This window comes from Armigeres subalbatus, chromosome 3 (genome assembly GCF_024139115.2).
Source record: "Armigeres subalbatus isolate Guangzhou_Male chromosome 3, GZ_Asu_2, whole genome shotgun sequence".
Taxonomy (NCBI): Eukaryota; Metazoa; Arthropoda; class Insecta; order Diptera; family Culicidae; genus Armigeres; species Armigeres subalbatus.
The window spans coordinates 109,103,425-109,130,408 of NC_085141.1; the positions used below are offsets into that span (position 1 = coordinate 109,103,425).

Here is a 26,984-nt window from a genome sequence, read left to right on the forward strand (position 1 = left end):
TTTGCGCTAATTTCAATTCATTGCAATAATTTTTGAAAAAACTCGGATTTCAAATATTTTTTCCAAGGCGCGACTTTTGGCATAAACAAAGTTTTGTCAATAACTTCGGAATGTATTGGCCGATTGGACCAATCTACAACAGTAAAAACTAGGCAGCATTCAAAGATATGAAATGCATAAAAAATGAATGCAACAATAGGCAAAACATTAGGAAGAATAGAAAAGAAGTAAGAACAATAAAAACCCCTGATTAGTCCACCTAGCGGTGATTGTGCCTTTCTCGTACATTAGATATATTTGAAAAAAATGGTGAGATTTTCTTAGCGTGTTATGTTGTATGAAAATAGTATTTTGGCCATAACTTGTGATCCCATAATCCCGTCTAGCTAATTTTCAACAGGAATCAATGGGAAACCATTCCTCGTCGAATGCAACTTGTTGCAAGTAAATCGGTTCAAGATAAGGTCCTAGAACATGAGTGATTTTTATTTTACGCACATACATACACACACGCACATACACACACACACACACAGCCAGGCATCATCTCAATTCGTCAAGCTGAGTCGATTGGTATAACACTTTGGGTCTCTATCCGAATCGTCTGTGGAGTGAATATATAGCCTTTTCGTTACACATTGGTGTTTTAAATGTGTTATGTACGATATGTGAAATTTATTAGCTGATAAGCGAGAAATTTGATAGGTACCATTAGGTTAAGAAGAATCATCATCTTGAATTCGACATTTGACATTTGATCTATTGCTCTAATGAGATGTGGTGATGGTTAGCGCATAACTATCTATTTGATGGTATACCATGAAGAATATTTTGGTGTAAAAATTAGTTAAAAATATTAGTTTATTTGTTGAATAAAGTATCACAATCTGGAATGTGACTTCTATGTGAATAAATATCATGATGAGACAACACAAATGGGTTTTGATTTTCAAGTTTCTAGAACAAAACCTACTGTTTTATCAGTTTTTCTTAAACATGAGACAATTTTAGGCTAATTTCTGAAAGAAAATCAAAATCGTTAAAAATCGTCTCACTGAGTACATGTACAGTAATACCTCGATATAACGTAACCTCGATATAACGTAACCTCGATATAACGTAACTCGATATAACGCAATTTTTACCTCGATATAACGTAACTTTTTTTTTTCGCTCCCGTTTTTAACAGTTTTCATTTCAAACGTGATTCATTGAGTATAAAAATATTTTTTTTAACTCTAGGCCATTATATGACCGACCATCCTCAACAGACATAGGGTGGAAAGAAGAATCCCACGCTCGCCAAGTCGTTCTGTACATGGTCAGCCTACCTAGCTTACTGCGCTCCACGCCTTCTTGTACTTGCCGGATCTGGGGTAACACTATATTTGTAGGGTTGCTATCCGGCATTCTTGCAACATGTCCTGCCCATCGTACCCTTCCGGCTTTAGCTACCTTCTGGATACTGGATTCGTCGTAGAGCTGAGCATACTCAAGGTTCATCCTTCGCCGCCTCACACCGTCTTCTTGCACACCGCCAAAGATGGTCGTAAGCAGCCGTCTTTTGAATACTCTGAGTGCTTGCAAGTCCTCCTCGAGCATGGTCCAAGTTTCATGTCCGTAGAGGACTACCGGTCTTATGAGCGTTTTGTACATGATACATTTGGTGCGGTGTGAATCTTTTTTGACCGCAGTTTCTTTTGGAGTTCAAAGTAGGCCCGACTTCCACAGATGATGCGTCTTTGTATTTCACGACCAACATTATTTTCAGTCGTTAGCAAGGATCCAAGGTAGACGAATTCATCGACCACCTCGAAGGTATCCACGACTATCGTAACATTGCTTCCCAAGCGGACCCTGTCGCGCTCGGTTTCGCCACCTAGCATGTAGTTTATCTTCGATGCATTCTCCACCAGACCAACTTTTGTTACTTCACGTTTTAGGCGGGTGTACAGTTCTGCCACCTTTGCAATTTTTCTTTTTGACTGCATCTGTTGAAAATCGTACCCCAGCTGTTACACCCGACTCTCCGCATGTCACCTTCTAGTGTAATGTGCGGTCCCGGTGCGATCCGAATGAACTGGAGTTTTCGCCCGAAATCTTCTCACAGTTTTGCACACAGTCCACCATTGTTTTGATTAGTTTGATAAGCTTCCCAGGGAAGCTGTTTTTATCCATAATACTCCATAGCTCTACGCGGGCTATACTGTCGTATGACACCTTGAAATCGATAAACAGACAATGCGTTGGGACCTGGTATCCACGACGTTTTTGTATGATTGTACAGTGAAGATCTAATCCGTTGTCGTTAGGCCGTCAACGAAGGCGGTTTGATAACTTCCCTCCCATCCGGGCCCATCTTAATGAGCTCAGCTCCGATACCATCCGTACCAGCTGCTTACCATTCAAGTGTTCCTCGCAGTGCTGTTTCCATTTTTTGATCTCCGCCCGTTCGTTTATCAAGATGCTCCCATCCTTATCCCTGCACATCTCAGCTCGCGGCACGAAACCATTGCGGGATGCGTTGAGCTTCTGACAGAAGTTGCGTGAATATTGAGAATGGCACACATGTTTCATCTCGGCATTTCTTCTCCTGAAAAAGGCGGGTCTGCTGTCTCCGCTTCCGTCTATAGCGTCCCACGCGAACGCCTGCGCTGCGTCCTTGTTCTCCAGAATCTGTCTGCACTCCTTGTCGAATCAATCGTTCCGGCAACTTTGTATCACATATCCGGCGTTGTTCTCCGCTGCGTCGTTAATGGCTGCTTTAACTGTATTCCAGGAGTCCTCAAGAGGAGCCCCATTGAGCTCACCCTCTTCCAGCAACGCTGCCTCGAGATACTGCGCGTATGCAGTGGCGACATCAGCTAGCTTCAGTCGCTCTATATCCCGTCGGTAACGAACATTGTTGATGACGGATAGTTATGAGCGCAGTTTAACCATCACCAGATAGTGATCAGAGTCGATGTTAGCGCCACGATATGTTCTGACGTCGATAATGTCGAAGAAGTGCCGTCCATCAATCAGAACGTGGTCGATTTGTGATTTTGTCTGCAGTGGTGATTTCCAGGTGTACCAATACGGAAGGCTGTGTTGGCCGTTTTTGTTCGTCAGCCGGTGGGCACTGAACTTTCCAAAAGTCGGTTTAAACTTATTCCCTAAGCGTTCAAAACTCCTATAATGATTTCGAAGTCGTGACTTGGGCAGATGTCGTACTCACGTTCCAGCTGTCGTAGAATGGGTCCTTATCATCATCAGTGCTTCCGGAGTATGGGCTATGGATGTTGATTATGCTAAAGTTGAAAAATCGGCGCTTTGAACCTCAACCTACGCATTCTCTCATGAATCTTCCACCACCCTATCACGCGCCTTTGCATATCGGCCATTACTATGAAAGCTGTTCCCAGCTCGTGTGTGTTGCCGAAGCTCTGGTAGATGGTATGATTACCTCTAAACGTTAGCATAATTATAGATCTCTTAAATCGAACCTCCTACAGCGCTACGATGTCGAAGCCACGGTCCTTGAGCACATCGCCGAGTATGCGTGTGCTTTCGATGAAGTGAGAAATTTTCAGCTCTACGATTTTTCTCTAGGTGGGTACCACCGAGTTTCAATAAACATGATTTTTGCCGAGATCTCGGTAAAAGTGACGTTTCGGTTGCTGAGATACAGTAAATATTTGGCTGAGAATCAGTACTAAACGACGTTACCTGCCGAAGTTCAGTTATAAAATGACTTAAGCGTAGCCGAAGCACTTGTAGCAGACCACAAATGGTTGGTGTATGATCACGTAACATACCATCAATCCTACCTTCAACTTGGTCTTATCGAGCAACTTCTTGGCTGCCGCCAGACGTACCTGGCGAGCACACATATAGGCTCATCACCTGCGTGCCCGCATAGCTCTTTCGTAAACGAATAGCTATGGTCTGGATATCAACTCTCCACTGATCTTTCAATGTATCGACCAGTTCACCGGCTTCAGTCATTTCATCCAAACCCTTACATAACTTCAACTGGGCATAGGGCTTCGACATGAATCCTATCAACCAGCCCCTCTACAGTCAAGTTTCAAATGGTCAAGAAAATCAAATGGCCCTTCTGCCCTATGGATGCAGTTGACATCTTCTACTTGACCAGAGAGTATTTGCTCTCCTCTCATGGCCTTTGGGACATCCGCGTAACTCCGTCATAATAGCCTACTTCTACAAGCACCTCTTTCTTTGTCGCAGCTACCTCCTCTGCCACTTGTTTTACGGCCCACTTTGTTTTCATTTTCGGCTTTTTAGGGATGGCCATTTCCCACCATCATGCACAACCTTACTCACTTTAAGAGTCGCACTACGAGTTTGAGAGGTCTGGAGGCCTCCCATAAAGCCTCCCATTTGGGTGCTCCCCATCTCTACATGGTTTGTCAGCACGTTTTGGAGATTAATCAGAGTGGCTTCGTCTATTTTCGAGTCCGCGGGTACCTCGTCTGACCAATCTACCATAGTTCATCATATGTAAGGGACATCTTACTGTGGTTGTGAAGAAGATCAACATAGAAGATCTTTTGGGTCGCCAAAGCGTGGGAGATAGTTCCAGCTGACTCGATTCGCAAATCTTACAATATTCTTTACAATGCTCCATGAAGTCGAGAATGAGGATGATGTACCACTGTCAGTCTTAAGAGGCACACTGCGAAGCATTGATGAGAAGATAACATACCGACACTATGCCGGTGACAACACAAGGCAGTCAATGTCAACGCAGGAAGAAGCATCCAAGTCAACACAAGATCGTATATGATGTCACATAAGATGCTAAAGTAGAGGCCACATCGGTACTTCCCCATAAAATATATACGTATATCGCCTCCACTTTAGCATCGTATAATGCAGCATATACGATTTTGTGTTCACTGGGATCACAATCTGCGAGTTTTGGAAATGATAACGAATATGTAAACGAGTTATCATGGACATCGTAATTAAAAAAAACAGCACTAAAAAGACTTCAGTGCAGAAATGTTGTTTTGCGATTTCGAACTGGTTTGTGAATTGTTATGAACTTGAGTTCTACTTTCATGAATAAAGAATGGTAATCTAGAATTATATTAAATTTAGGTTTATTTTTATTTATAAATCATTAAACGAATTCTGATTAAAGCTATATTCTAAGATAAAAAGTAAATATGTAAAAAGTAAAACAGAAATGAAAAAAATGGTTATGAAAAAATAAAAAAAAAATATATTCCTTATCTAAGAAAAAACAGAAATGTTTTTTTTTAATTTGAAAAAAAAAGTTAAGTAAGAAAGGTTGGAACACCCTGCTGGATGAATAACATTGGTTTTAGGTTAAAACTCTTTTATAAAAAAAAAGATTTAAAAAAAAAATTGTGAAAAAAAATTTGCTTCGATATAACGTAACCTCGATATAACGTAACGAAAATAAAAATTGAGTTACGTTATATCGAGGTATGACTGTATTTTGTTTTTAATACAGCATTATAAGCTGTATATAGCGCAGTGTTTCATCTTGCCCCGATATGCGTGGGGTCGACTGTAACGTTGAATCATAAATATGAGTAAAACGGCTACGCAGTCTCATGTAATTGAAACGAGTATATTTACACTAAATCTTATAACTATCAGCTCTTCCGGTCTTTAACCATAACTGAGCAGTGATTCGATCCTTATTTGTATTTAAAATTAATAGTTTCATGATGCGGAGAAACGAGTTTTATTATTCGTCCGACGTTTCGACACGGGCTTAGTGTCTTCTTCAGGGACAGTTGTTATTAGACAAAACATAAGACAAAAAACGAACAAATTACTCTTTCCCATAAAAATTCACATTAATCATAAATTCACAGTAATTAACCACCGTATCTCTCATCAACTCCTCGATTGGAGAAAGAGTGGACTGGGGAAGTGAAGGGTGGAGTAAACGAAATGTTTACAAGCTCCATGTTTTTTTTTAAGAGCAAGTGCTCACTACGAGGAAAAGTAGATTAGGAATCTTAAAACTAGACCATACGGTTTAAACATGACCTCTTTTCATTCTCGGAGGTGAACTAGCCTTGGCTAAAAACCTCTTTAATAAAGATTATAATAATAATAATAAACTCTTTTCATTCTATTCTTTAGTGGAGATTGTAGGAGGGTTGCATTCATGAAGGGATGGACGGAAATTTATTAAATTTATTTTCAGAAGTTTGGACCTTTTTATAAATTAATGTTTTTTGAATGTATTTACGGACCATGTTGAATTCTGAAAAAAATATTACTTTTAATTGCGAGGGTGACGTTTGCAATAGCTGTTTTAACTTGCCCCGCACCACGTATTTCTATTTGCCCCGATCTGTTGAAGATGCGGAGCAATTTCAAATGACCAAAGTCCAAAAATAAAAACGGGTCTTCCAACGATTTTTCATAATCATTATGCTTATTCAGCGTTGAATTTTGCAAAGGGCGAAAAATAAACACTGGCAGGGATTGCTTCTAGTAGCTTCAATCTTCCAGGAATGACAGTCAGAAGGAGCATCCAGGGGAGAGTTTGTTGAAAAAAAAATCAGGGCATTCGGTCATCTCCGATCTAAATTTCATCTTCCGTTTCAGCTTCCTCGCATTTCAACTTGCCCCGGTGTACCTTATACTAAGTACACAGGATTTTATTTTTACACGATTTTTTTCGCTCCTGTTTTTTATCGTCTGACTTCAATTTACCACCAAACTCTTCGCAACATGTTTAAAAAAATCCAGGATAAATCAAAGAAAAATCTCATGATAATTGTTATGCGTTAAACATTTAGGATGAGTGGAAAATTGAGAAAATATAAATCGTGTAAAAACAAAATCCAGTGTATTCGTAAAGGCTATATGTTTGCTCTGAAAAAAAAAACTCTGAGACCCATGGTGTTAAATGCCAATCAACTATGAACAATATGCTTTGTAAAGTCTTGCCCATTTTTAGGCACTAACCCTTAACCGGTTTGCTCGCAAAGGTTGCATTCGATAGAAAGTCCCTGTCAAGAAAATTGGCTGAATCCGACTATGAGATGGAAAGCTATGGCCGAAATACAGTTTAGGCAAGAACGTGTGAAAAAAAAATTTAGAAGCTTTTCAGAATCTTATATTTAACTGATTTGCTTGCCACCGCAGAATCCGTTTGATTCGGTTTGGTATCGAAAAATGACTATCTTTGGATTTCGTTATGGAACGGATAATGATTTTGTTCGGAATCGCCAAAGGATTCTTTTCGGAATCGCTAAAGGATTAGATTTGGAATTCTAATAGCACTACATTTGGAATTGCAGAACGATTATTTCTGACATCACCGAATAATTCCGTTCGGAATCGCAAAATTATTCGTAATGCTAACGCAGATGAACTTCGTTCAAAAGCACCGAAGGATTTCTTTCGGAATCGCCGAAGAATTCCACTCAGAATCACAGCGGAATTCCGTTCGGAATCGCAAAAAAAAATCGTGCGGAATAGTAGAAAGATTCCTTTCGGAATCGCAACAGGATTCCGTTTGGAATCAAAGAAGAATTATGTTTGGAATCGCAGTAGGATTTCGTTCGGAAATGCAAAAGGATTCCGTTTTGAATCGAAATTGAAGAATAATTCTTTTCTTGATCGCGGAAGTTCAGAATCATAAAATTATTCCTTCTGAATCACGGAAGGATTCTATTCGGATTCAATGAATTCCGCTCGGAACTTCAGAAGGATCGTAGAATGGCTCCGTGCGGAGCTACCAAAGGATTAACGTTCGAAATCGATAAATTCCGTTCAGAATTTCAGATGGATTCTGTTCGATATCGCCGAATGATTCCGATGATTGGAAACGCAAATGAATGTTATGTATGTTTGGATTTATACGAGCCTATGTATGTGTGTATGTACGATATAAACTCACTAAGGGTATTCACCAATGAGAATAGATAGAAGGTGTGGAAGAATACCAAATGCAACTGTATTAGTGGATGATAGAAAATGTAAACAGCAAATGGTGACGTACATATTTGCACGGCTTCTTATGGGAGCTCGTTCGAATGTAGTAGCGAAAGCTTTTTCGCCATACACGAAAGGCACGCACACATTATATGGATTTCCATACCTTAGTATTTATTTGCATTGCGCAGCAATCTACGCCGTTAAGTGAATTCCGCTACTACCGACAGCTGATATGAGTCTTTTCTGGTAACCGTTCTGCATGATCAAAACATCAAAAAAGATCTTTTCGACTAAATGTAATTTAGATCGATTTTCATGTTATATTACGGTACAACTCGACAGATACTGAGCAAATTTCATTTCATTTTACAAATACAATACAATACAAGAATTTTGTCAAGAGGTTCGGAAACCTTATTTCAAAAAGCTGGAGGTCGTAAGCCACCTTTCAACTTTTTTTTTCCTTTTAAAAAGTTCGGAAACCTTTTTTCAAGAGCTTTGTAAGCCTCCTTTCAAGAGGCCCGGAAGCCTCCTTTTAAAAAGTTCGGAATCCTTCTTTCAAGAGCCGCGGAAACCTCATTTCGAGAGGCGTGGAAGCCTCCTTTCAAGAGGCGTGGAAGCCTCCTTTCAAGAGGCGTGGAACCTCCTTTCACGAGGCGTGGAAGCCTCCTTTCAAGAGGCCCGGAAGCCTCCTTTCAAGAGGCCCGGAAGCCTCCTTTCAAGAGGCCCGGAAGCCTCCTTTCAAGAGGCCCGGAAGCCTCCTTTCAAGAGGCCCGGAAGCCTCCTTTCAAGAGGCCCGGAAGCCTCCTTTCAAGAGGCCAGAAGCCTCCTTTCAAGAGGCCAGGAAGCCTCCTTTCAAGAGGCCCGGAAGCCTCCTTTCAAGAGGCCCGGAAGCCTCCTTTCAAGAGGCCCAGAAGCCTCCTTTCAAGAGGCCAGGAAGCCTCCTTTCAAGTGGCCCAGAAGCCTCCTTTCAAGAGGCCCGGAAGCCTCCTTTCAAGAGGCCAGGCCTCCTTTCAAGAGGCCCGGAAGCCTCCTTTCAAGAGGCCAGGAAGCCTCCTTTCAAGAGGCCCAGGCCTCCTTTCAAGAGGCCCGAAGCCTCCTTTCAAGAGGCCCGGAAGCCTCCTTTCAAGAGGCCCGAAGCCTCCTTTCAAGAGGCCCGGAAGCCTCCTTTCAAGAGGCCAGGAAGCCTCCTTTCAAGAGGCCCGGAAGCTTCCTTTCAAGAGGCCCGGAAGCCTCCTTTCAAGAGGCCTGGAAGCCTCCTTTCAAGAGGCCTGCAAGCCTCCTTTCAAGAGGCCTGGAAGCCTCCTTTCAAGAGGCCCGGAAGCCTCCTTTCAAGAGGCCTGGAAGCCTCCTTTCAAGAGGCCTTTTCAGAGGCCCGGAAGCCTCCTTTCAAGAGGCCTGGAAGCCTCCTTTCAAGAGGCCGGAAGCCTTCTTTCAAGACGCCCGGAAGCCTCCTTTCAAGACGCCCGGAAGCCTCCTTTCAAGAGGCCCGGAAGCCTCCTTTCAAGAGGCCCGGCCGGAAGCCTCCTTTCAAGAGGCCCGGAAGCCTCCTTTCAAGAGGCCCGGAAGCCTCCTTTCAAGAGGCCCGGAAGCCTCCTTTCAAGAGGCCCGGAAGCCTCCTTTCAAGAGGCCCGGAAGCCTCCTTTCAACAGGCCCGGAAGCCTCCTTTCAAGAGGCCCGGAAGCTTCCTTTCAAGAGGCCTGGAAGCCTCCTTTCAAGAGGCCCGGAAGGCTCCTTTCAAGAGGCCCGGAAGCCTCCTTTCAAGAGGCCCGGAAGCCTCCTTTCAAGAGGCCCGGAAGCCTCCTTTCAAGAGGCCGGGAGCCTCCTTTCAAAAGGCCCGGAAGACTTCTTTCAAGAGCCCCGCAAGCCGTCTCCACCAATACAAACTCGTGGTGGGTGGCTTACGTTGTCCTCTCTTGAGCCTTTTCCTATCATGTACTTCGTTTTCGACGTGTTAATGACTAGGTGAAATATGTAAACATGTTTAATTGGAACCGCTTTTGACGGTTCGATTACAAACAATATGGTGTATCCACCTACCTCTTTTTCTAGTATTTCTAGTTTTGACCACCCCGCATATATTTAAATTCACTGTTTAAAAAACTTACAAAAGGCTCCATGGTTTAGTTAATTAAATAAAGATAACTAAATTTTACCGCCGGTAGCAAGGCAAATTCGCCATACTTACCAGAACTTCACCCAATAGAAAAAATCTGTCGAAACGACAAGGATTTGATTTTGGTTTGAGTTGTCGGGGGTGGAGTCAAGGTTTGCCGAACATGTTTGAGCATTTGTAGTGAAGTTGCACAAACCCCCATATATTTTTTGATGGTTGGTGCTCAAGTTGGCGCTTCGGTCATTCGTGTGTGATATTGTTGGTCGAATAAATTGATTGTTCGTGTCGCTGTTGGTAAAACTTGATCGATCGATGTTTGAATAAACGAGAGGTGGAGTCAATGTTGGTCAAACTGCTTGACCATGTGTACGTTCCATAAGTCCAAGGTGTGGGAATTTAACCAAGGAGAGGAGGTTGAACGAATCAACATCGCACAAACATAGTTGATATGTGTTTATCTTTTCCCCGAGGGTTTGTAAAAATTTTATTTAATATTCGACTTAAAATGAATTTTTGGTGATCAATTTGCCTGAAGCATTTTTTTGCGTTTAGCTGCCTTCAACATCATTATCATAAAACGTTGGACTCTTTTTTTGCCCCAATCTATCCTACAGTATATGCAAAATAATAAAACATTGCATCAGCTTTCAATTAGTCAAGGGTTGGGTGAACTAATAAGAAACAAAAAACACCGCAGCACTTAAATACAAAATCTTGATAAGAATCACAGAAAGGAAAGACTCTGATTTTTGTGCTTTCTCGATTTGAAGCCAATTTGTTTGATCTGCTGGATAACACTTATCCCTGGGATGTTGCTGCTAAAAATTTATCATTCTTATTTATAAGCCGTATGAATCTGTCATTTGGTTATGTAAGATTGAGGCCACTTGGACAACCTTCATGTACCTAGTTTCTACATACAACTGGTTCTTTTCGCAATTATACGCAGAAAATCCCCGCAAGTAATTTACGCTCAGCCAACCAACCACCAGCATCGATCCAGTAGTGGGTCAATGCTTTTCCAATCAACGGCGACAACTACACTTACCTACCCTTTCTAATGAGCTGCTTGTGTTTGCTTTCCCCGCAGTGACCGCAACGGCGACGGCGACGAAAAAGGGCGACTCCAAATGGAACCTGGACCCGATTCAGAGGGCCATGGGCCAGCTCGGCTGGTGGCACATCTTGGTTTGCGCCGTGGTCTTTCCGCTGAAGTTCCCCGTGGCGTGGCACCAGATGGGTATCATTTTCCTGGGGGCTGCCATGAACTACACATGTGCGTCGAACAGCAGCCTCGATAAGTGCAGCAGCGAGTGCACCAGCTGGAATTATGACACCAGCGTGTTCAGCTCGACCATCGTCAGCGAGTGGAATCTGGTGTGCGAGAAGGCCAGTTTGGTGAACCTTTCGCAGACCATCTTCATGTTCGGTATACTCGTCGGTGGCGTGGTGTTCGGGTCGTTGGCAGACAAGTGAGTAGCATTACGGGAATAAGAAGTTGCTGTACGGTTTATATAATAACTCTTAAATGTTGTTCTAAACAGGTTTGGAAGACGACCTCCTATGGTGATTGCTGTTATAGTTCAGCTGATTAGTGGAGTCGGAACCGCTTATATTCCGTGGTTCTGGGGATTCGTAGTTTTACGATTTATTACGGCCGTCGCTACAGGAGGAACTATGGTTACCAGGTAAGGATTGTACATATTTTTAAAGATTTAAAAAAATATATATTGGACAAGGTGATTACACCGATTGTTGACATTAAACTTGGATTTGATCCCGCCACCAACAGGGAGACGCCTTTATTCTTTTTCGCCAAAATAATAACAATTTGTTCATTGTGAAACATGCGCTGTGCATGTTCAGCTGAAATATTTAATTACCATGATTGTTCGTACGGAAAAATGCCAAAATGCCTTTATAAGCAATCAATTATTCTGTTTTATTAATCTACCTTGCCTTATATCTGACCTACTAATTAAAATTGTGTTGCGATCCGTTTAAATAATGTATTTCGTTTTATTTTTTTATTTGATGTACTTTATCTAATTAGTACTGATTATTTATTTTCTCTACAATCTCTGTTTTGCAAAGTTTGTCTTTTTCAATGTACCTGTTATTATTAAAAAATGCTTCAGAGCTCCTGAAGAAGGTAAATTTTCAATTGGATTCTGACTTGTTTTATAATTATGCAACCGTTTACAGAAGCGAAAACCGAAAGCGGACTAAGTGGAAACTGTAAATTGCAGAAAGACTGTAGACACTGTGATATCGTCGAGGATTACAACTGATCGAGTTGGAGTATCAAAGTAGACTGATCGTCTCATGTATTTCTCAGATCGTTTGAGCCATTCGGCTAACTCTTCGTTCGTCTATCTGGCGAACGTCAACTGACATTAGGATAGGGGTGTACATTTTAGATATAACAATTCTTCCCCCTTTCATATGTAAAGACCATTCAGAACGCGAAAACATATCGATCGCAAAATTTGTACAAAAAAATATAAAACATTGGAGTAACAAATACATCGAATTCAAATTTCATTGAACACTAAGACTTATCCGAAAATGTAGGTAATTCATTTGTAATAAAAATCATCACTACGGTTATTTTTCTTTTGGCGTTTTGATCTACGTAACTCTCCCTGATTGCTTCCTGATTCCAGACGTCTCCGTTTCGTTCCTCCCTTCGGAGCCCGCTCCGCTGTTCCATCGCCACTGGGCGGCTCGTCGTCAGGAGTCCTCGAATCGTTATTCATTGTGTCGTGATGCTCTTCTCTCGTTACTAGAACGTTCGGTTGCAGCCAGGGCATTGCTTTTCTACAGACTCTCATCTGCTTCCGGTGCGCCATTGCGACCACGCTTCCAATACATATCTGGAAAACATTGTGAGAGTACTTTTTAATAAACGTGGCTTTAATCCATCTTGCCTGATTGTGGGGATTATTATTTTTGTACCACACTTCATCCCCAGCCATCAGTTTGTCAATAGCATCCTTGGATTTTTGACGAAAATTTCCACTTTGATGCTCAACATGACCCTCATCATCTGAGTGTGGTATGTCCATATGTTTTTTATAACTATTCTTTGGATTAATCAAATCTAACATAGTTTTAGGTTTGTAAGAGAAGATTCTTTCAGATGGATAATGCCCATCTGTCGTCCAATTATTATTTCTAAAATTGAATAAAAACAAGTTAATCTGGTCTTCCAGATCCAACTCCGAAATTTCCGGGTCCATGAGAAACTTTTTAAGGACTTCCTTTACGGTTCTTACCAAACGTTCCGCCTGGCCGTTACTTGCAGGGTTGTAAGGAGGACTTTTCATCACCTTTATACCTTGCCTTTCCAAAAACTCAATGAATGTCCTGGAGTTGAATGGGGGACCATTGTCCGATACTAGTATGTCTGGTAAACCGAAACGTGCAAAATATGCAATCAACTTTTTTAACGCCTTATTGCAGTCTGTACCATGTTTCATCCACTCTACCTCGATCCACTTAGAGAAGCTATCAACAATCAACAGGTAAGTGCGATGTTCGAAAAAGAAAAAATCAATATGAATTCTACTAAAAGGTCTCGTAGTAGGTATCCATTTGGAAGACTCCTTAGATTTGTGCACTATTGCCATACTATTACAAGCTTCGCATTCAGCAACATACCTTTCTATGTCGGCATTTATACCGAACCAGTACACCGTATTCCTTGCCATTTGTTTCATTTTGATAACACCCGAATGATTTGCATGAAGCAGCTTTAAAATTTTCTTTTGGTAAACCTTTGGTATGACAACCCTATCCATAAATAGAAGACAATCGTCCATTAGTTCTAGATCCAAGTAATTAGAAAAAATGTCTGAGAACGGTTTTTCTAGCCTTTCAGGCCAGCCATTTAGCATGAAAAATATCACTTTTTGTAACAACTCATCCTTTTTTGTTGCATCCGCAATCAGTGTTGAATCAATAGGTATTTCCTTACTGAAATTGATACTTTTAATAGCATCGGTATCTAAAATTTCTGGAACGCACTGTTGCAGTGGAAATCTAGAACAGAAATCCGCGTTGCCTAATTTGTGCGAGGGTCTATAAATAATTTCAAAATCGTATATCGCGAGATCTAACACATAACGTTGTAATCTTGTTACATAAATTGCATTTTTGCCCTCTTTACCAAAAATTCCTACCAATGGTTTATGGTCAGTATACACCGTAAATTGTTGCCCGTAAAGATATTTGTGAAATTTTTTTATAGTGCACACCAAAGCCAATGCTTCCAAGTGTAGGATGGGGTATTTTTTTTGTGCTGAATTAAGCGAGAAAGAGGTAAAGCTAATCGGCTTTTCGACTTCATCTATAACATGCGCTATTAACCCACCAAGTCCATAGCTCGAAGCGTCCGAGATAACAACAATGGGCTTCTTAGGGTCATAAAACTCCAAAAGATTTGTCTCAATCAACATATTTTTGCTTTCTAAAAACGCTTTTTGACAGTTGTCATCCCAAACGAACTTCACATTGTTTTTCAGCAAATTGTATAAAGGGTGCAATTTAGTCGACAAATTTGGCAAGAATTTGTGATAGTAATTCAACAAGCCCAAAAATGATTTCAATTCCGATTCATTCTTTGGGGCATTTGCCTTCTCTAGGGTCGCTATTTTGTCTTTGCAAGGCCTTAATCCTTTATCACTTATGATGTGCCCCAAATGCGTAAGTTCCGTAACAAAAAATTTACATTTTTCAAAATTTACTTTTATGTTAGCTTTAGCTAATCGTTCTAGTACTGATAAAAGCTTGTATTTACAATCGTCAGTTGTGCTTCCCGCAATTAAAACGTCGTCCAAATAGCATGAAACATTTTCAATCCCTTCTAATACTTTGTCCATTACCTGTTGAAAAATCGAGGCACTAGAAGATGCTCCTTGGGGTAACCTGTTATACTTGTATAAACCTTTCATCGTGTTGATAACCACAAACTTTTTGGACCTTTCCGTTAATTCTAATTGGGTGTAAGCTCCTTCGAGGTCGAGTGCACAAAATACTTTACAACCCGCTAAATTCGAAAAAACGTCTTGTGATGTGGGCAAAGGGTATGTATTAGGAATAATAGCTTTGTTTATAGATACCTTGCAGTCAATGACTAAACGTATGTCATTATTCTTCTTCATAACTATGATGATTGGTGAGGCCCATTCACTTGTCCCAATTGGAGTAATTACCTTTTCTTTTTCCAACTTGTCCAAATATTCTACCACTTTGTCCTTCAATCTATAAGGAACATCATACGCCTTCTTAAATATAGGCGTTTCATTCTTCATTACTAGTTCTGCTTTAAATCCATTTATAGGTGTAGAAAAATTTTTTGTAAACACCTTCTTAAACTTGCTTTTAAGTTCCTCAACAACTTCTTTACCTGTTCCATTTACCCTATTAATTTGCATCGAATTCATGAAAAAATGTCTCCAATCGGGATAAAATACATCCAGCCAAGTTCGACCAAACAACGGATAAAAATCGTTCTCACAATCAAGGACGAGTAACTTCATTAACTCCTCTTTACCATTAAATTTGACAAAAACTGTTGCCTCTCCTTCAATTTTTAATTTGGTTCCATTTACAACCATCAATGGCTCGTCATATTTTTGCAAAGGATTATTAAACATCGACAAATATCGCCTTTTACCAATAACAGACACAGACGCGCCACAATCCACTTCCATTTTTAAACAATTATTTTCAACTTCCACTTGCACTAAACAAGGATTACTAATTTTGTTGATAGATGCTACCAACATACATTGTAAATTACCTGAATCGCTGCCTTCATCGTCCTCGTCATCTCTAGTTCTCATTCTCTCTAATAGCTCTGTGATGTGACGGTCTGCTGAGGGTCCTGGTTTGTAGGACTCTACCAAATTTACCGCGTCCCGATTGAGGTTCTTCAGTTTAAAGCATTTCTTTCGGATGTGGCCCTTCACCCCACAGAAATGGCATATCATTTGTGAGTAGTCGGGCCTTGGCCATTGTCGTCCTCCCAGTCGTCCTTCTTGCTGTCGGGAATTCCTCGCTTCATATCCTTGTCCACCTTTGTAAGATTGTTGCCATCGCTCCAGCGGTCTGAACCCTAATCGGCTTTTTACCGGCCTTCTAATAAAGCCTTCCCTATCCTCACTGGAAAACCCCTGGTTTTTTTTTGAAAATTCATAAACTTTGGCTAATCTAGTTGCTGCCACCCCCAGATGTTCATTCGGACTTTTCTTTATTGCAGCCACGAAGCTTGAATGCCCTGGGGCCAGTTGATCGGCCGTACCCGCATTTGCTCTAGCAACCTCCCATGTAGCAATCAATTTTTCTGCGTTGGTTAAAGTCAAATTATCTTCTCCCAGTAGCCTTTGCCTCAATTTCTTATCGCTAATGCCGGCAATGAGACGGTCAAGGATAGCGACTTCTTTGAAATTGTCGAATCCACAAAATTCCGCCTGAAGTTTCAAGTTCAAAATAAAATCCTCAGTGCTTTCATCCGGCCCTTGGATTCGGGTACTGAATTTATATCTTTGGACCAGGTCCGGATCCGTTTTGTCCAAACGATTTTTTAATTTTGAAACTATATCTTCCAAAGTCGCCTCCTCAAAATTTCCCGCCGGAAACAAAAGCTTGATCTCAGAAAATATTGCCTGACCACTCATGGTAATGAAGTAGGCCATCTTGTCTTCTTCTTTTACCTTGTTTACCAGGAAGAAATATTTCAACCTGGTAAACCAATCATTGAACGACGTTCCCTTGCGATAGGGTTCCAATGAAAAGGCTACACTGGTACTCATTGTCTGAATATGTGCAAAAAAAAGGCAAAATTTTACAAAAGTGTAGTCAATTAACAAAAGAATTGAATTTTCAAAAGCACATCAATTATTTAAAATGAAATATTGGTACAATGTGGATGAATGCATAAGTTAAATGGTCGATAAAAGGGTAATAGAATAAATAAAACACAGAGAATAAAAATAGCGCTATAGATTATGTGAATCACTAAAACAAAAACTTCTCGTTCACTTTCGTGATTTTAAAACCTTTAAAAAAAAGATATAGATATGACTCACCCTAATGTGCAGGTATTTGGTCGACAATTTCTACCAGAACGATTTAGTTCTAAGTACTATTTAGCCGCTTCACGCTTCCGTCTGATTCTCAGAGATAGGATTTTTCTTTTCGCCGCCCGAATCTGGTTTCACCCTTGTGTCGCAAAGAATAGTTTTTATTGATTTCGACCTTTATAAAGTTTAGTAAAGAAATAAAGAATATCAATTGCTTATACAATAGAACAATAAATAATTATTTGTTAGGTAATTGGGAGACAAAACAATCGTTTTTATGAATCACCCTATTGTTCGCTACCACTCAATAAGATGAAAAGGCCTTTTCAATTTTCAACTGCATGCAATTGCACCCAAAATGACGCTTCTTCATAAAATGGCGAAATCACGACACTGAAGCGTTTTTCTGTATATATTTCTATTCCTTTGCTTCGTACTTACGGTTTTGGCCACGGGCCGGTTTGTCCGGATTTCTACCGACGCGAAACGAACCTTCTCCACACGGACGGGTTTTACCTTACTTTCAGCTGCTCGCTAAGACAAAATCCCCCAACGATCTGCTAGTGTGACTGCCGCAGCGATCACGATTTTCCCTTGCACGATGCTGGTTATTCCGGTGGATGATGTATTTGTGGTGAAAACACTATTTTCTTACTGCACGCGTGAAACTGGTAACTTCCTCGTCGTCACTTTTATAATTATGCAACCGTTTACAGAAGCGAAAACCGAAAGCGGACTAAGTGGAAACTGTAAATTGCAGAAAGACTGTAGACACTGTGATATCGTCGAGGATTACAACTGATCGAGTTGGAGTATCAAAGTAGACTGATCGTCTCATGTATTTCTCAGATCGTTTGAGCCATTCGGCTAACTCTTCGTTCGTCTATCTGGCGAACGTCAACTGACATTAGGATAGGGGTGTACATTTTAGATATAACAACTTGATTTATTTCAAGTATAGATTTTTTCAGAGATGAACCTGCCTCGGGCTGAAAATACAAAAAAAAATTATTTGTTGTGCTTTAAAACTTTCGTAGCCGATAAAGCATAATAATTAGATCTTATCTGTTCATTGCTCTTAGATTAAAGTTTCACTTTTATTCCTTCCAGTTTCGTTTTGGTGATGGAGATCATTGGCCCGAAATGGAGGGAGCTGTTCTCCGTCCTATACCAGATCCCGTTCAACCTGGGCCATTTAACATTGGCTGGTTTCGCGTACTTCCTCCGCGATTGGCACCATCTGCAGTTTGGTGTTTCGATCTTCTCTGTTTTGCTGCTGTCCTACTACTGGCTGGTTCCGGAATCGCCCCGATATCTGTTCACCTCAGGCAACACTGAACGGGCTGTAGAGGTGCTGGAAAAGGCCGCCAAACGCAACAAGCTCCCGACGGAACACATTCGTGAAGATGTGGAACAATATGCAAAAACAAAGACACATGGAGGTGCGGCCAAAGGAAATCTGCTGGATCTGTTCCGTACCCCAAACATGCGGGCTAAATCGTTATTCATGTGCTTCAACTGGTTTGTGTGCGGGTTGGCTTTCTTCGGAGTGGCGCAGTACATTGGCCACTCCGGTGGTGACATTTACATCAACGTAGCTATCGGAGCAGCGCTGGAACTTCCAGGAACTCTCATCTGCATCTACATGATGAAAGCTTACGGCCGTAAAAAGACGTTGATCACATCGAATACGCTGACCGGTTTGACAATGCTGGCCATCGCTTTTGTGCCCCCATCTGTGACCTGGTTGAATGTCGGCCTAGCGTCCATCGGTCTCGTAGGAATGAGCATTTCTTTCCCGACTGTTTATCTGTATGCAGGAGAACTATTTCCGACGGTAGTGCGAAATGTTGGAATTGGAACTGCGTCGATGATTGCTCGAATTGGATCAATGATTGCTCCCTTTGTCGCTGGAATGGGTGTAATTGCTCATTGGTTGCCTCCGATCATATTCGGAGTGATTCCGCTTGTCGGTGCCTTTTTCGTATTTTTCCTGCCCGAGACGCAAGGACACCCTCTGCCTGAAACGATCGAGGATGGTGAGAACTTCGGCAAACGGAAATCGAATGGCGTCGAAAATGGAAAACATTAGGAGGATGAACCTCGCCAATACATACATTTTTTTAATTCCTATTAGCATATATGCCACAGATTAGTGCATTTGATGCGAACCCAAAAGCCACTCTATTTTATGTGTAAAACCAGTTTTATTATAGTAAGTAAGCGAGCATTAGATGATCTGAAAATTGTGTAAGAAATATCACAAATTCATTCCGTGTAATCTGCAAAGTGACGATGACAACATTTGATCGGATTTTGAATCACCAAAAGCTGACCAGACATGATTGATATTGTTATATTAGTGTTCCGATCGAAATAAAATAAATATTTTTTTATATATCTATTTCATTTAATTGAGAAAATATTCCATAACCTAGTACCTACTTGCATAAATCGCTCCCCATAGATAAGAAACAACGATATAAAAGAGGCAAAAACTGTTTTGAATCATTACAAGCCATGAAAACAAGTTTACCGAACTTGTATACATGAGCGAAAAAAAAAAAAGAACTGGATAGGCATCCCCATCGAAAAGTAAAACGCTTTGTTATCGCTCATCTTTAGTTGGGGATTATATTTTTTTACACAGCTGTATAAAACAAGTTGAAATGCATTATCAGAACCAGCACGCCCCGAGGAAAGGCCCCAAAAGGAATTTATCATGGGGTATAGACCTCCGAATCAGTTCTTTATCATGACAGCTAGCGGAAAAAAGTCTCACGGTATGCTATATACATATCGCGAATGCAGTGGCGCCGGGAGTGGGTAGGACAAGTAGGACATGTCCTACGTACGAATTTTCCTGGGTGGGACAGTCAAGGCATTGTCCTACCCATGATTCTGGTGAGAGCATATCATTTAGGTAATTATTTTTGTTGCAATATTGTCTGATATGTCTCTAGTAATCTACAAAAATATAATCAAATTTTAGGGAGTTTAATATTTTATTCGTTTAAATGGATTAATAGAAATCTAAAACGTATCGTAGAAACCTAAAAGGATTAATCTAAGACATTACCAACATCCTCAAGCCCGCATGAAATCTTGTCCGCAAGGGGTTCTGGTTCTGTTCCCCAAAGAATTAATTGATGATTATTTGATTTTGTGGGAGAAAATTTCCTGAAAGTTTCTGAGTTAGAAAGGACAGCAGTTCAAATGAACAAAATTTAAAAATCTTTGGTCAGCTCTTCGATGAACCTTCGCCGAATGGAGTATCCTTCTCCACTAGACTCGATTCTGGGCCAATCGCTTCCAGTCGCCCCGAACGTTGAGCGCCCTCAGGTCCTCTTCAACTGCAAAAAGCCATCGTGTACGTGGCCTTCCACGAAGCCTATGGCCTCTTCCGGGTTTTCTACTTAATATTATCTTCGTTTAATGTTCTTCCGGCATACGAACAACGTGTCCAGTTCACCGTAGTCGGTCGTGTTGTATAAACAGTTGTTAACAATATCCAGCCTTTTATACACCTGTTACAATTCATGATTGCAACGCCGCCAGATACCGTTCTCCTGTTTACTGCCGAGTATTGTCCGCAGCACCTTACGCTCAAACACTCCGAAAGCTCTCCGATCAGCCTCCTTTAACGTCCATGTTTCATGGCCGTATAAAGCCACCGGAAGAATCAGAGTAGTATACAGCGCAAGATTAGTTTTCGTTTACAGACTACGGGACTTATGCTGGTTACAAAGTCCGTAATAAGCCCTATTTGCAGCTGCAATACGCCTTTTCACCTCGCGGGTAACATCATTAACCCAATCATGCGCACGTCACTAATGTTCCAAGATACACCAATTCTTCTACCACTTCAAATTGTTCACCATCCAGCACCATTTCGCTACCACCACCACTAATGAACCCACGTTGATTGCCAGCGACCATGTACTTCGTTTTGCTGGTATTGATTGTGAGTCCAATCCTCGCTGTCTCCCTCTTAAAAGGCACAAAAGCCTCTTCCTCGGCACGTTAATCAATCCCGATCTTCCAGGATCTTGTGATAATGGTACCGCTTTTTTGCAAACCAGCTCTCCTAATCGCTCCCTCGAGCGCTATATTGAACAGTAGATTCGAGGGTGCATCACCCTGCTTTAATCCATCTGAGGAAACAATTGACGTCGATATTTTATCCGCAACCTTACACTTGATTTCGATCCGTCTAACGTTATACGAATCAGCCGTATCAGTTTCGCCGGAAAACCATGTTCAAGCATAATTTGCCATAATTCATTCCGTTTCACTGAATCGTACGCCGCCTTGAAAACAATAAACAGATGATGTGTCTGCAAGTTGTACTCCCGGGATTGATCAAGGATTTGTCTCATGGTAAACATTTGATCCGTCGTTGATCGGCCCTCACGAAAACCTGCTTGGACTCTTCAAGCGGTCTCAATCTGTTGAACAGAATACGGGACATAATTTTGTACGCCGAATTAAGGAGGGTTATTTCTCAATAATTGGCGCACTCCAGTCTGTGCCCTTTCTTAAAGAGAGGGCAAATGAGGCCAAAGTACACTAAAGTTGCGTAAAAAACGCGTAATTCCCAAAAACCGCGTAAAAAACGACTTTATCGAAAATCGATTTTTGCGGGTTCCCGGATCCTTTTGATAGACCACGTTAAAAAAACTTGGCTGAAAATCCGCGTTAATCCCGAAATCCGGTTGAAACGTAAAAACAACCCAGTGTACGTGATAGAATGGAATCCGCAACGTTAGTCATAGAAACGTTAGGTATTTAAGTAAACAATGAATGATAGGCAGGGCCGGATTTAGCCGGAAGGGGGCCTCAGGGCCGACAGTTTGTGGGGGCCCTAAAATGTACAAAAAAGTTTGGTTTCGGTACATAAATTTTGTGGGGGCCCGGGGCCGCTAAATCCGGCCCTGATGATAGGTAAAACGGACGTTAGACATAATTCTGCCTTCTTTATATAATGGGCTGTTCTTTGAGTAATTTTATGCCTAACGTCTATTATGCCTAACGTTCTCATGCCTAACGGGGTATACCCATGGAATATGCTTTCGCTTATCAAGCGAAACACGAAACATCAAATATGATCAGCAATTTGATCGGTCCAAAATATGGCCTGTACTCCGGTCGTTCTGCCGGATCCTGTTACGGGGTCACTTCATGGAAATAGGCGAATACCATCATGCGACACATCAGACTTCATGATTTCAAAAGTTATTACAATATCCAGTTTTCCGCGAGCGGTAATGGCCGCCAGCTTGCCTGCGGGTGAGTCTCTGTTTTGACGTTCGTTTTTTAGCGTTAGAATCATTTTGATCAATGTGGTATAAGAAGGCGTGAATTCACTTCATCAGCACCTTCTTATATGCCACATTGGTAAGAATGCTCGGCGCGGTGGGTGTAATCAGAAACTCACCCGCATGCACGCTGGCAGCCATTACCGCTCGCGGAAAACTGGATAAAATTCCACAAGTCAAGACAAAATTTTCAAAACGACTTATCTGCTTTTGTAAACAAAGATTCAAACGACGATTTGACGAAACTGATAGCTCTCCCACGCAAACCAACACCATCAACAGGTAGCGGAATCCTTCATCTACCTATTGCTGGTATGGGTTTGCGTGGGAGTGCTATCAGATTCGTCAAATCGTCGTTTGAATCTTTGTTTACAAAAGCAGATAAGTCGTTTTGAAAATTTTGTCTTGAAGTAATGCATTCACTTTTGAATTCATGAAGTTTGATGTGTCGCTTCTTCTTCTTCATTGGCATTACATCCCCCACTGGGACATCGTCGCCTCGCAGCTTAGTGTTCATTAAGCACTTCCAAAGTTATTAACTGCGAGGTTTCCAAGCCAAGTTACGATTGCTGCATTCATATATCATGAGGCTAACCGCTAACACGATGATTCTTTTATGCCCATGGAGGTCAAGACAATTTTGGAACTAGTAGACAGATTTACTTGGAGCCCTCCTTAGCCGTGCGGTAAGACGTGCGGCAACAAAGCAAGACTATGCTGAGGGTGGCTGGGTTCGATTCCCGGTGCCGGCCTAGACAATTTTCGGATTGGAAATTGTCTCGACTTCCCTGGCCATACAAGTATCATCGTGCTAGCCTCATGATATACGAATGCAAAAATGGTAGCCTGGCTTAGAAACCTCGCAGTTAATAACTGTGGAAGTGCTTAATGAACACTAAGCTGCGGGGCGGCTCTGTCCCAGTTTGGGGATGTAATGCCAATAAGAAGAAGAAGAAGAAGAAGAAGAAAAAGACAGATTTACTTAGTACCGGTTCATATTATGCTTCTCGAGATTTTATAGATCACATCTGTTTGACATGTCTTTATTTACTTTTTGCATGGCGCACAACTCGGCGCACGGGAGCCGGCGCGTAACTGGCGCGCCAGTTTGCGGATTTAAGAAAAGAATCGCAATAATGCCAATCGGTTCAAATGCGGTCCAGGAAATACAAAACTAAAATAGAATGCCATAACTTTTGAAATCATAAAGTTTGAAGAGCCACATGATTTACTGATTTCTCAAGATTGAATTTTGAACCAGTATTCGGTAATTCCGTTTACCGGTTCCAATTGGTTCAAATACGGTCCAGGAAGCACAAAACTATCATAGAATCAGTTCAATCAAAGTTAATTGCATATATTACACCCGATTTTTTTAAATTTTGGTGCAGGGAAAAGCCCCTGCGACTTGGACATTACTTTACAATGTTCTGAAAACTCATATGTGAATATTAGGTAGCATATTCACATATGAGTTTATATTATGTGGAAGATATTAATTTGAAAAATGTATTGGAAGTAACCACTTTCTCTTCGATGGGACTAGCGGCTAGTGAATGAGCTCGAGACTCCCAAATTAGTTCAGTTTAAGTTGAAAACATTGTAATTTGTACATGGTTCAATTCAACCTGAGGAAAAATCCTAACTGCCAGAGGCAATTGAAATGTAGTAATAATAATTGAAAATGTAACATAGCAAATAAGGATGATAGCGTTAAGAAAACACGGAACACCTATTCTAAAAGATTAATGCATGTATAAGATAATTAGCAAATACAATTAGTTAAAAAAGAAATATATCACGGTATAGTTTTCCGCCTAAGAATATTGTGATAATGGTAGCAGTAACGTTAACTATTGTAGCAACATAATAAAACATATTTTCCTTCGCGCCTAAATGTATGCCATCCAGTGATTGTATTGTGCACTCTCGATCAAAGGTAGTGAGAGTAGTGGCTGCTTCTCTCTATGGGGTTCTATTTTATCGCTACCTGGTTTTTAGCGTGGATTGTTGCGCGACATGTATACGTTTCCTTTGACGTCGCGTGGTGCCTCCCTGGTAAAATGCATCACACATTGAGCGACAGAACACGTGTGGCTGCAAAGCATTGTGAAGGTGGGTGGAACCGTAACTTGGTGCAGTGGGAAATTTGTTTTTTCGTGCTAGTTCCACGTTAAACGAATGTTAAAATAGTGTCGTCGTATTTGATATGCTGCGTGCAGTACACGCACAAGTAAAATTTTCCCTTATTTGCTGATGGTGTAGCTGCTTTGCATTCGGTCAGCATTCGGTTTAATTACAAGGCCATGGTTTCTTCTACGTTGTTTGAGATAATATGTTCCACGGGTCGGGTGTATCATCCGTGAGGTTTGTTAGGAATCCGTGCTGACAGCAGCCCATTTAATGAATCAATCAACTCTCAAAAGCATAATATTGCTTTTTACATTATTAAATTAACTTTTGAAGATTCTGAAGTTGTTTTTTTTAGCAAACTCGTTTGTCTTGAAAATATAACTGGCTAGAAGGCTCGTAAGCGTATTTTTTTGCATCTTCATGTGAAGCACTGAGGCTCAGCGCCACTCTCGCATGCGAGATACCACTTGACTTGCCCGACCTTCTTGAACCGATTCCTCAGGGAAATCCTCGAACGACTACTGGTTCAAGTTTGAAAAAATGCTTAATAAAAACTATTTCTCTTCATTGCGCTTTACACACGTTAAGTATGCTATCGTGATATGCGCTGACTAAACAACCTTTCGAATTTAAGGATGATGGCAATTGAAAATGTTTTTTTTTCAATGTTTTCCAATAATATATAACTTATAATGTATAATTGATAATAAACATGAGTTGGTCTGTTTTTGTATCCGCTCCGAATAAATAGAAAACGGCTGGTTGAATTTTCTTCATTCCACGAGCAGGTATGATGGTTATCGTTTCTGACTGGTTTATATGATATTTCCTTATGCGAAAATCTATATACATAAAAATGAATTTCTGTCTGTCTGAACCTTATAGACTCGGAAACTACTGAACCGATCGGCGTGAAAATTTGTATGCATAGGTTTTTGGGGCCGGGGAAGGTTCTTAACATGGATCTAGACCCCTCCCCCCTTTTGAAAAGGGGGGCTTCCATACAAATGAAACAAAACTTTTTGCATAACTCGAGATCTAATCAGAGAATAAATGAATTTTTGGCGAAACGAAGTTCGTCGGGTCTTCTTCTTCTTCTTCTAATTGGCATTACATCCCCACACTGGGACAGAGCCGCCTCGCTGCTTAGTGTTCATTAAGCACTTCCACAGTTATTAACTGCGAGGTTTCTAAGCCAGGTTACCATTTTTGCATTCGTATATCATGAGGCTAGCACGATGATACTTTTATGCCCAGGGAAGTCTAGACAGTTTCCAATCCGAAAATTGCCTAGACCGGCACCGGGAATCGAACCCAGCCACCCTCAGCATGGTCTTGCTTTGTAGCCGCGCGTCTTACCGCACGGCTAAGGAGGGCCCCCGTCGGGTCTGCTAGTTACGAATAAAAAAGAAAATCGTCTTTTTATTAAGTGGTGGAATTCAATGGGATTGTATAAACTCGTCTTATGACAGGTAAAAACATTCCACTAAAAAGCTCAAAATAATTTTCTTATCAAGAAAATCGTTAAAAAATAAAATTGAGAATTTTATGGAAATTTCGCATGGCCAGTTCTCAACTGATAGTGCAGTCATCCGAATCAATGTGAGGTACGTAATAAATAAATGACTTTCCCCCATACTGCCCATGATTTCATAGTTGACGTAACAACCACCGCATGTATTTTGGATGATTTAGGGATGAACATGTTTCCCACGAGTAGGGTAGAGAGGATCTCGCTAATAATACAGTCGAATATCTACATCTCGATGTTCTGTATCTCGATACCACTCTCTATGTCGTGGGTTTCCTCAGTCCCTTCAATCTACATACATTTGGGCTTTCTACATCTCGACAACCCTCTTATCTAGACCTGTGCGTCGGTCATATTATCGGCGACGGCGCACAGAAGGACCAATCTTCAAAAAGACGGTCAAAAACCATTTTTTCAAAATGATCCAAATTGAAAACTTGAGTCATGGGTTGTTAGTAGAATACTCGACGATGAAGTAAACATAGTTTTGAGTCATGTTATTCGGGTGGATCATACCTTTACAGTCAATATAAGTTGAGCATGTTGTCGATTTTTAATTCTGTTAAATCTTGTAACATTTTTCTTACTGCTTCATTATGTTTGCCACAACGTATACATCATCCAAACCTATTATATTTGGCACCATTACAAAGTGTAGTCCAAAAACTAATAAAGCCACGCATATACGTTCGTAAATTATTTTTGATCGCGCAGAAAGTACTCGGTCTTTATTATGTATAAAATTATTATTGTATTATCTTCTTGCTGTATTCATTGTGAAATTCAAAAAGGTACCCATCGGTACCCATCAATGAAATTCACACTGTAGTTTCATTTTTTTGTCAGGAATCCAATCCTGC

The 26,984-nt window shown here is 41.0% G+C and overlaps 2 protein-coding genes across 7 annotated transcripts in view; one reads left to right on the forward strand and one right to left on the reverse strand.

Moving 5' to 3' along the window:
* LOC134227982 (organic cation transporter protein) overlaps nucleotides 1–19,538 on the forward strand; it is an 80,233-nt gene extending 60,695 nt beyond the window's left edge. For both annotated transcript variants that reach the window (XM_062709708.1, XM_062709709.1), the window contains exons 2-4: nucleotides 11,145–11,526; nucleotides 11,599–11,742; nucleotides 18,253–19,538. In XM_062709708.1, coding sequence (XP_062565692.1) covers nucleotides 11,145–11,526; nucleotides 11,599–11,742; nucleotides 18,253–19,234 — 1,508 coding nt within the window. In that variant the 3' untranslated portion in view covers nucleotides 19,235–19,538. The remainder of the gene's footprint in view (nucleotides 1–11,144; nucleotides 11,527–11,598; nucleotides 11,743–18,252) is intronic.
* LOC134227983 (uncharacterized) lies at nucleotides 12,263–18,246 on the reverse strand. 5 transcript variants are annotated; one of them, XM_062709714.1, is made up of 4 exons: nucleotides 17,584–18,246; nucleotides 17,149–17,281; nucleotides 15,861–16,875; nucleotides 12,263–12,930 (listed from the first exon to the last, which is right to left on the reverse strand). In XM_062709714.1, the coding sequence occupies exons 3-4, from the start codon at nucleotides 16,870–16,872 to the stop codon at nucleotides 12,875–12,877; spliced, it is 1,068 nt and encodes a 355-aa protein (XP_062565698.1). In that variant the 5' UTR covers nucleotides 16,873–16,875; nucleotides 17,149–17,281; nucleotides 17,584–18,246; the 3' UTR covers nucleotides 12,263–12,874. The 5 variants fall into 5 exon arrangements, 4 of the variants coding, with proteins under 4 accessions (XP_062565698.1, XP_062565694.1, XP_062565697.1 ...); XM_062709710.1 differs by having other exon boundaries at nucleotides 17,149–17,317; XM_062709713.1 differs by having other exon boundaries at nucleotides 17,149–17,317; nucleotides 17,429–18,246.
* Nucleotides 19,539–26,984: the final 7,446 nt, after the last annotated feature.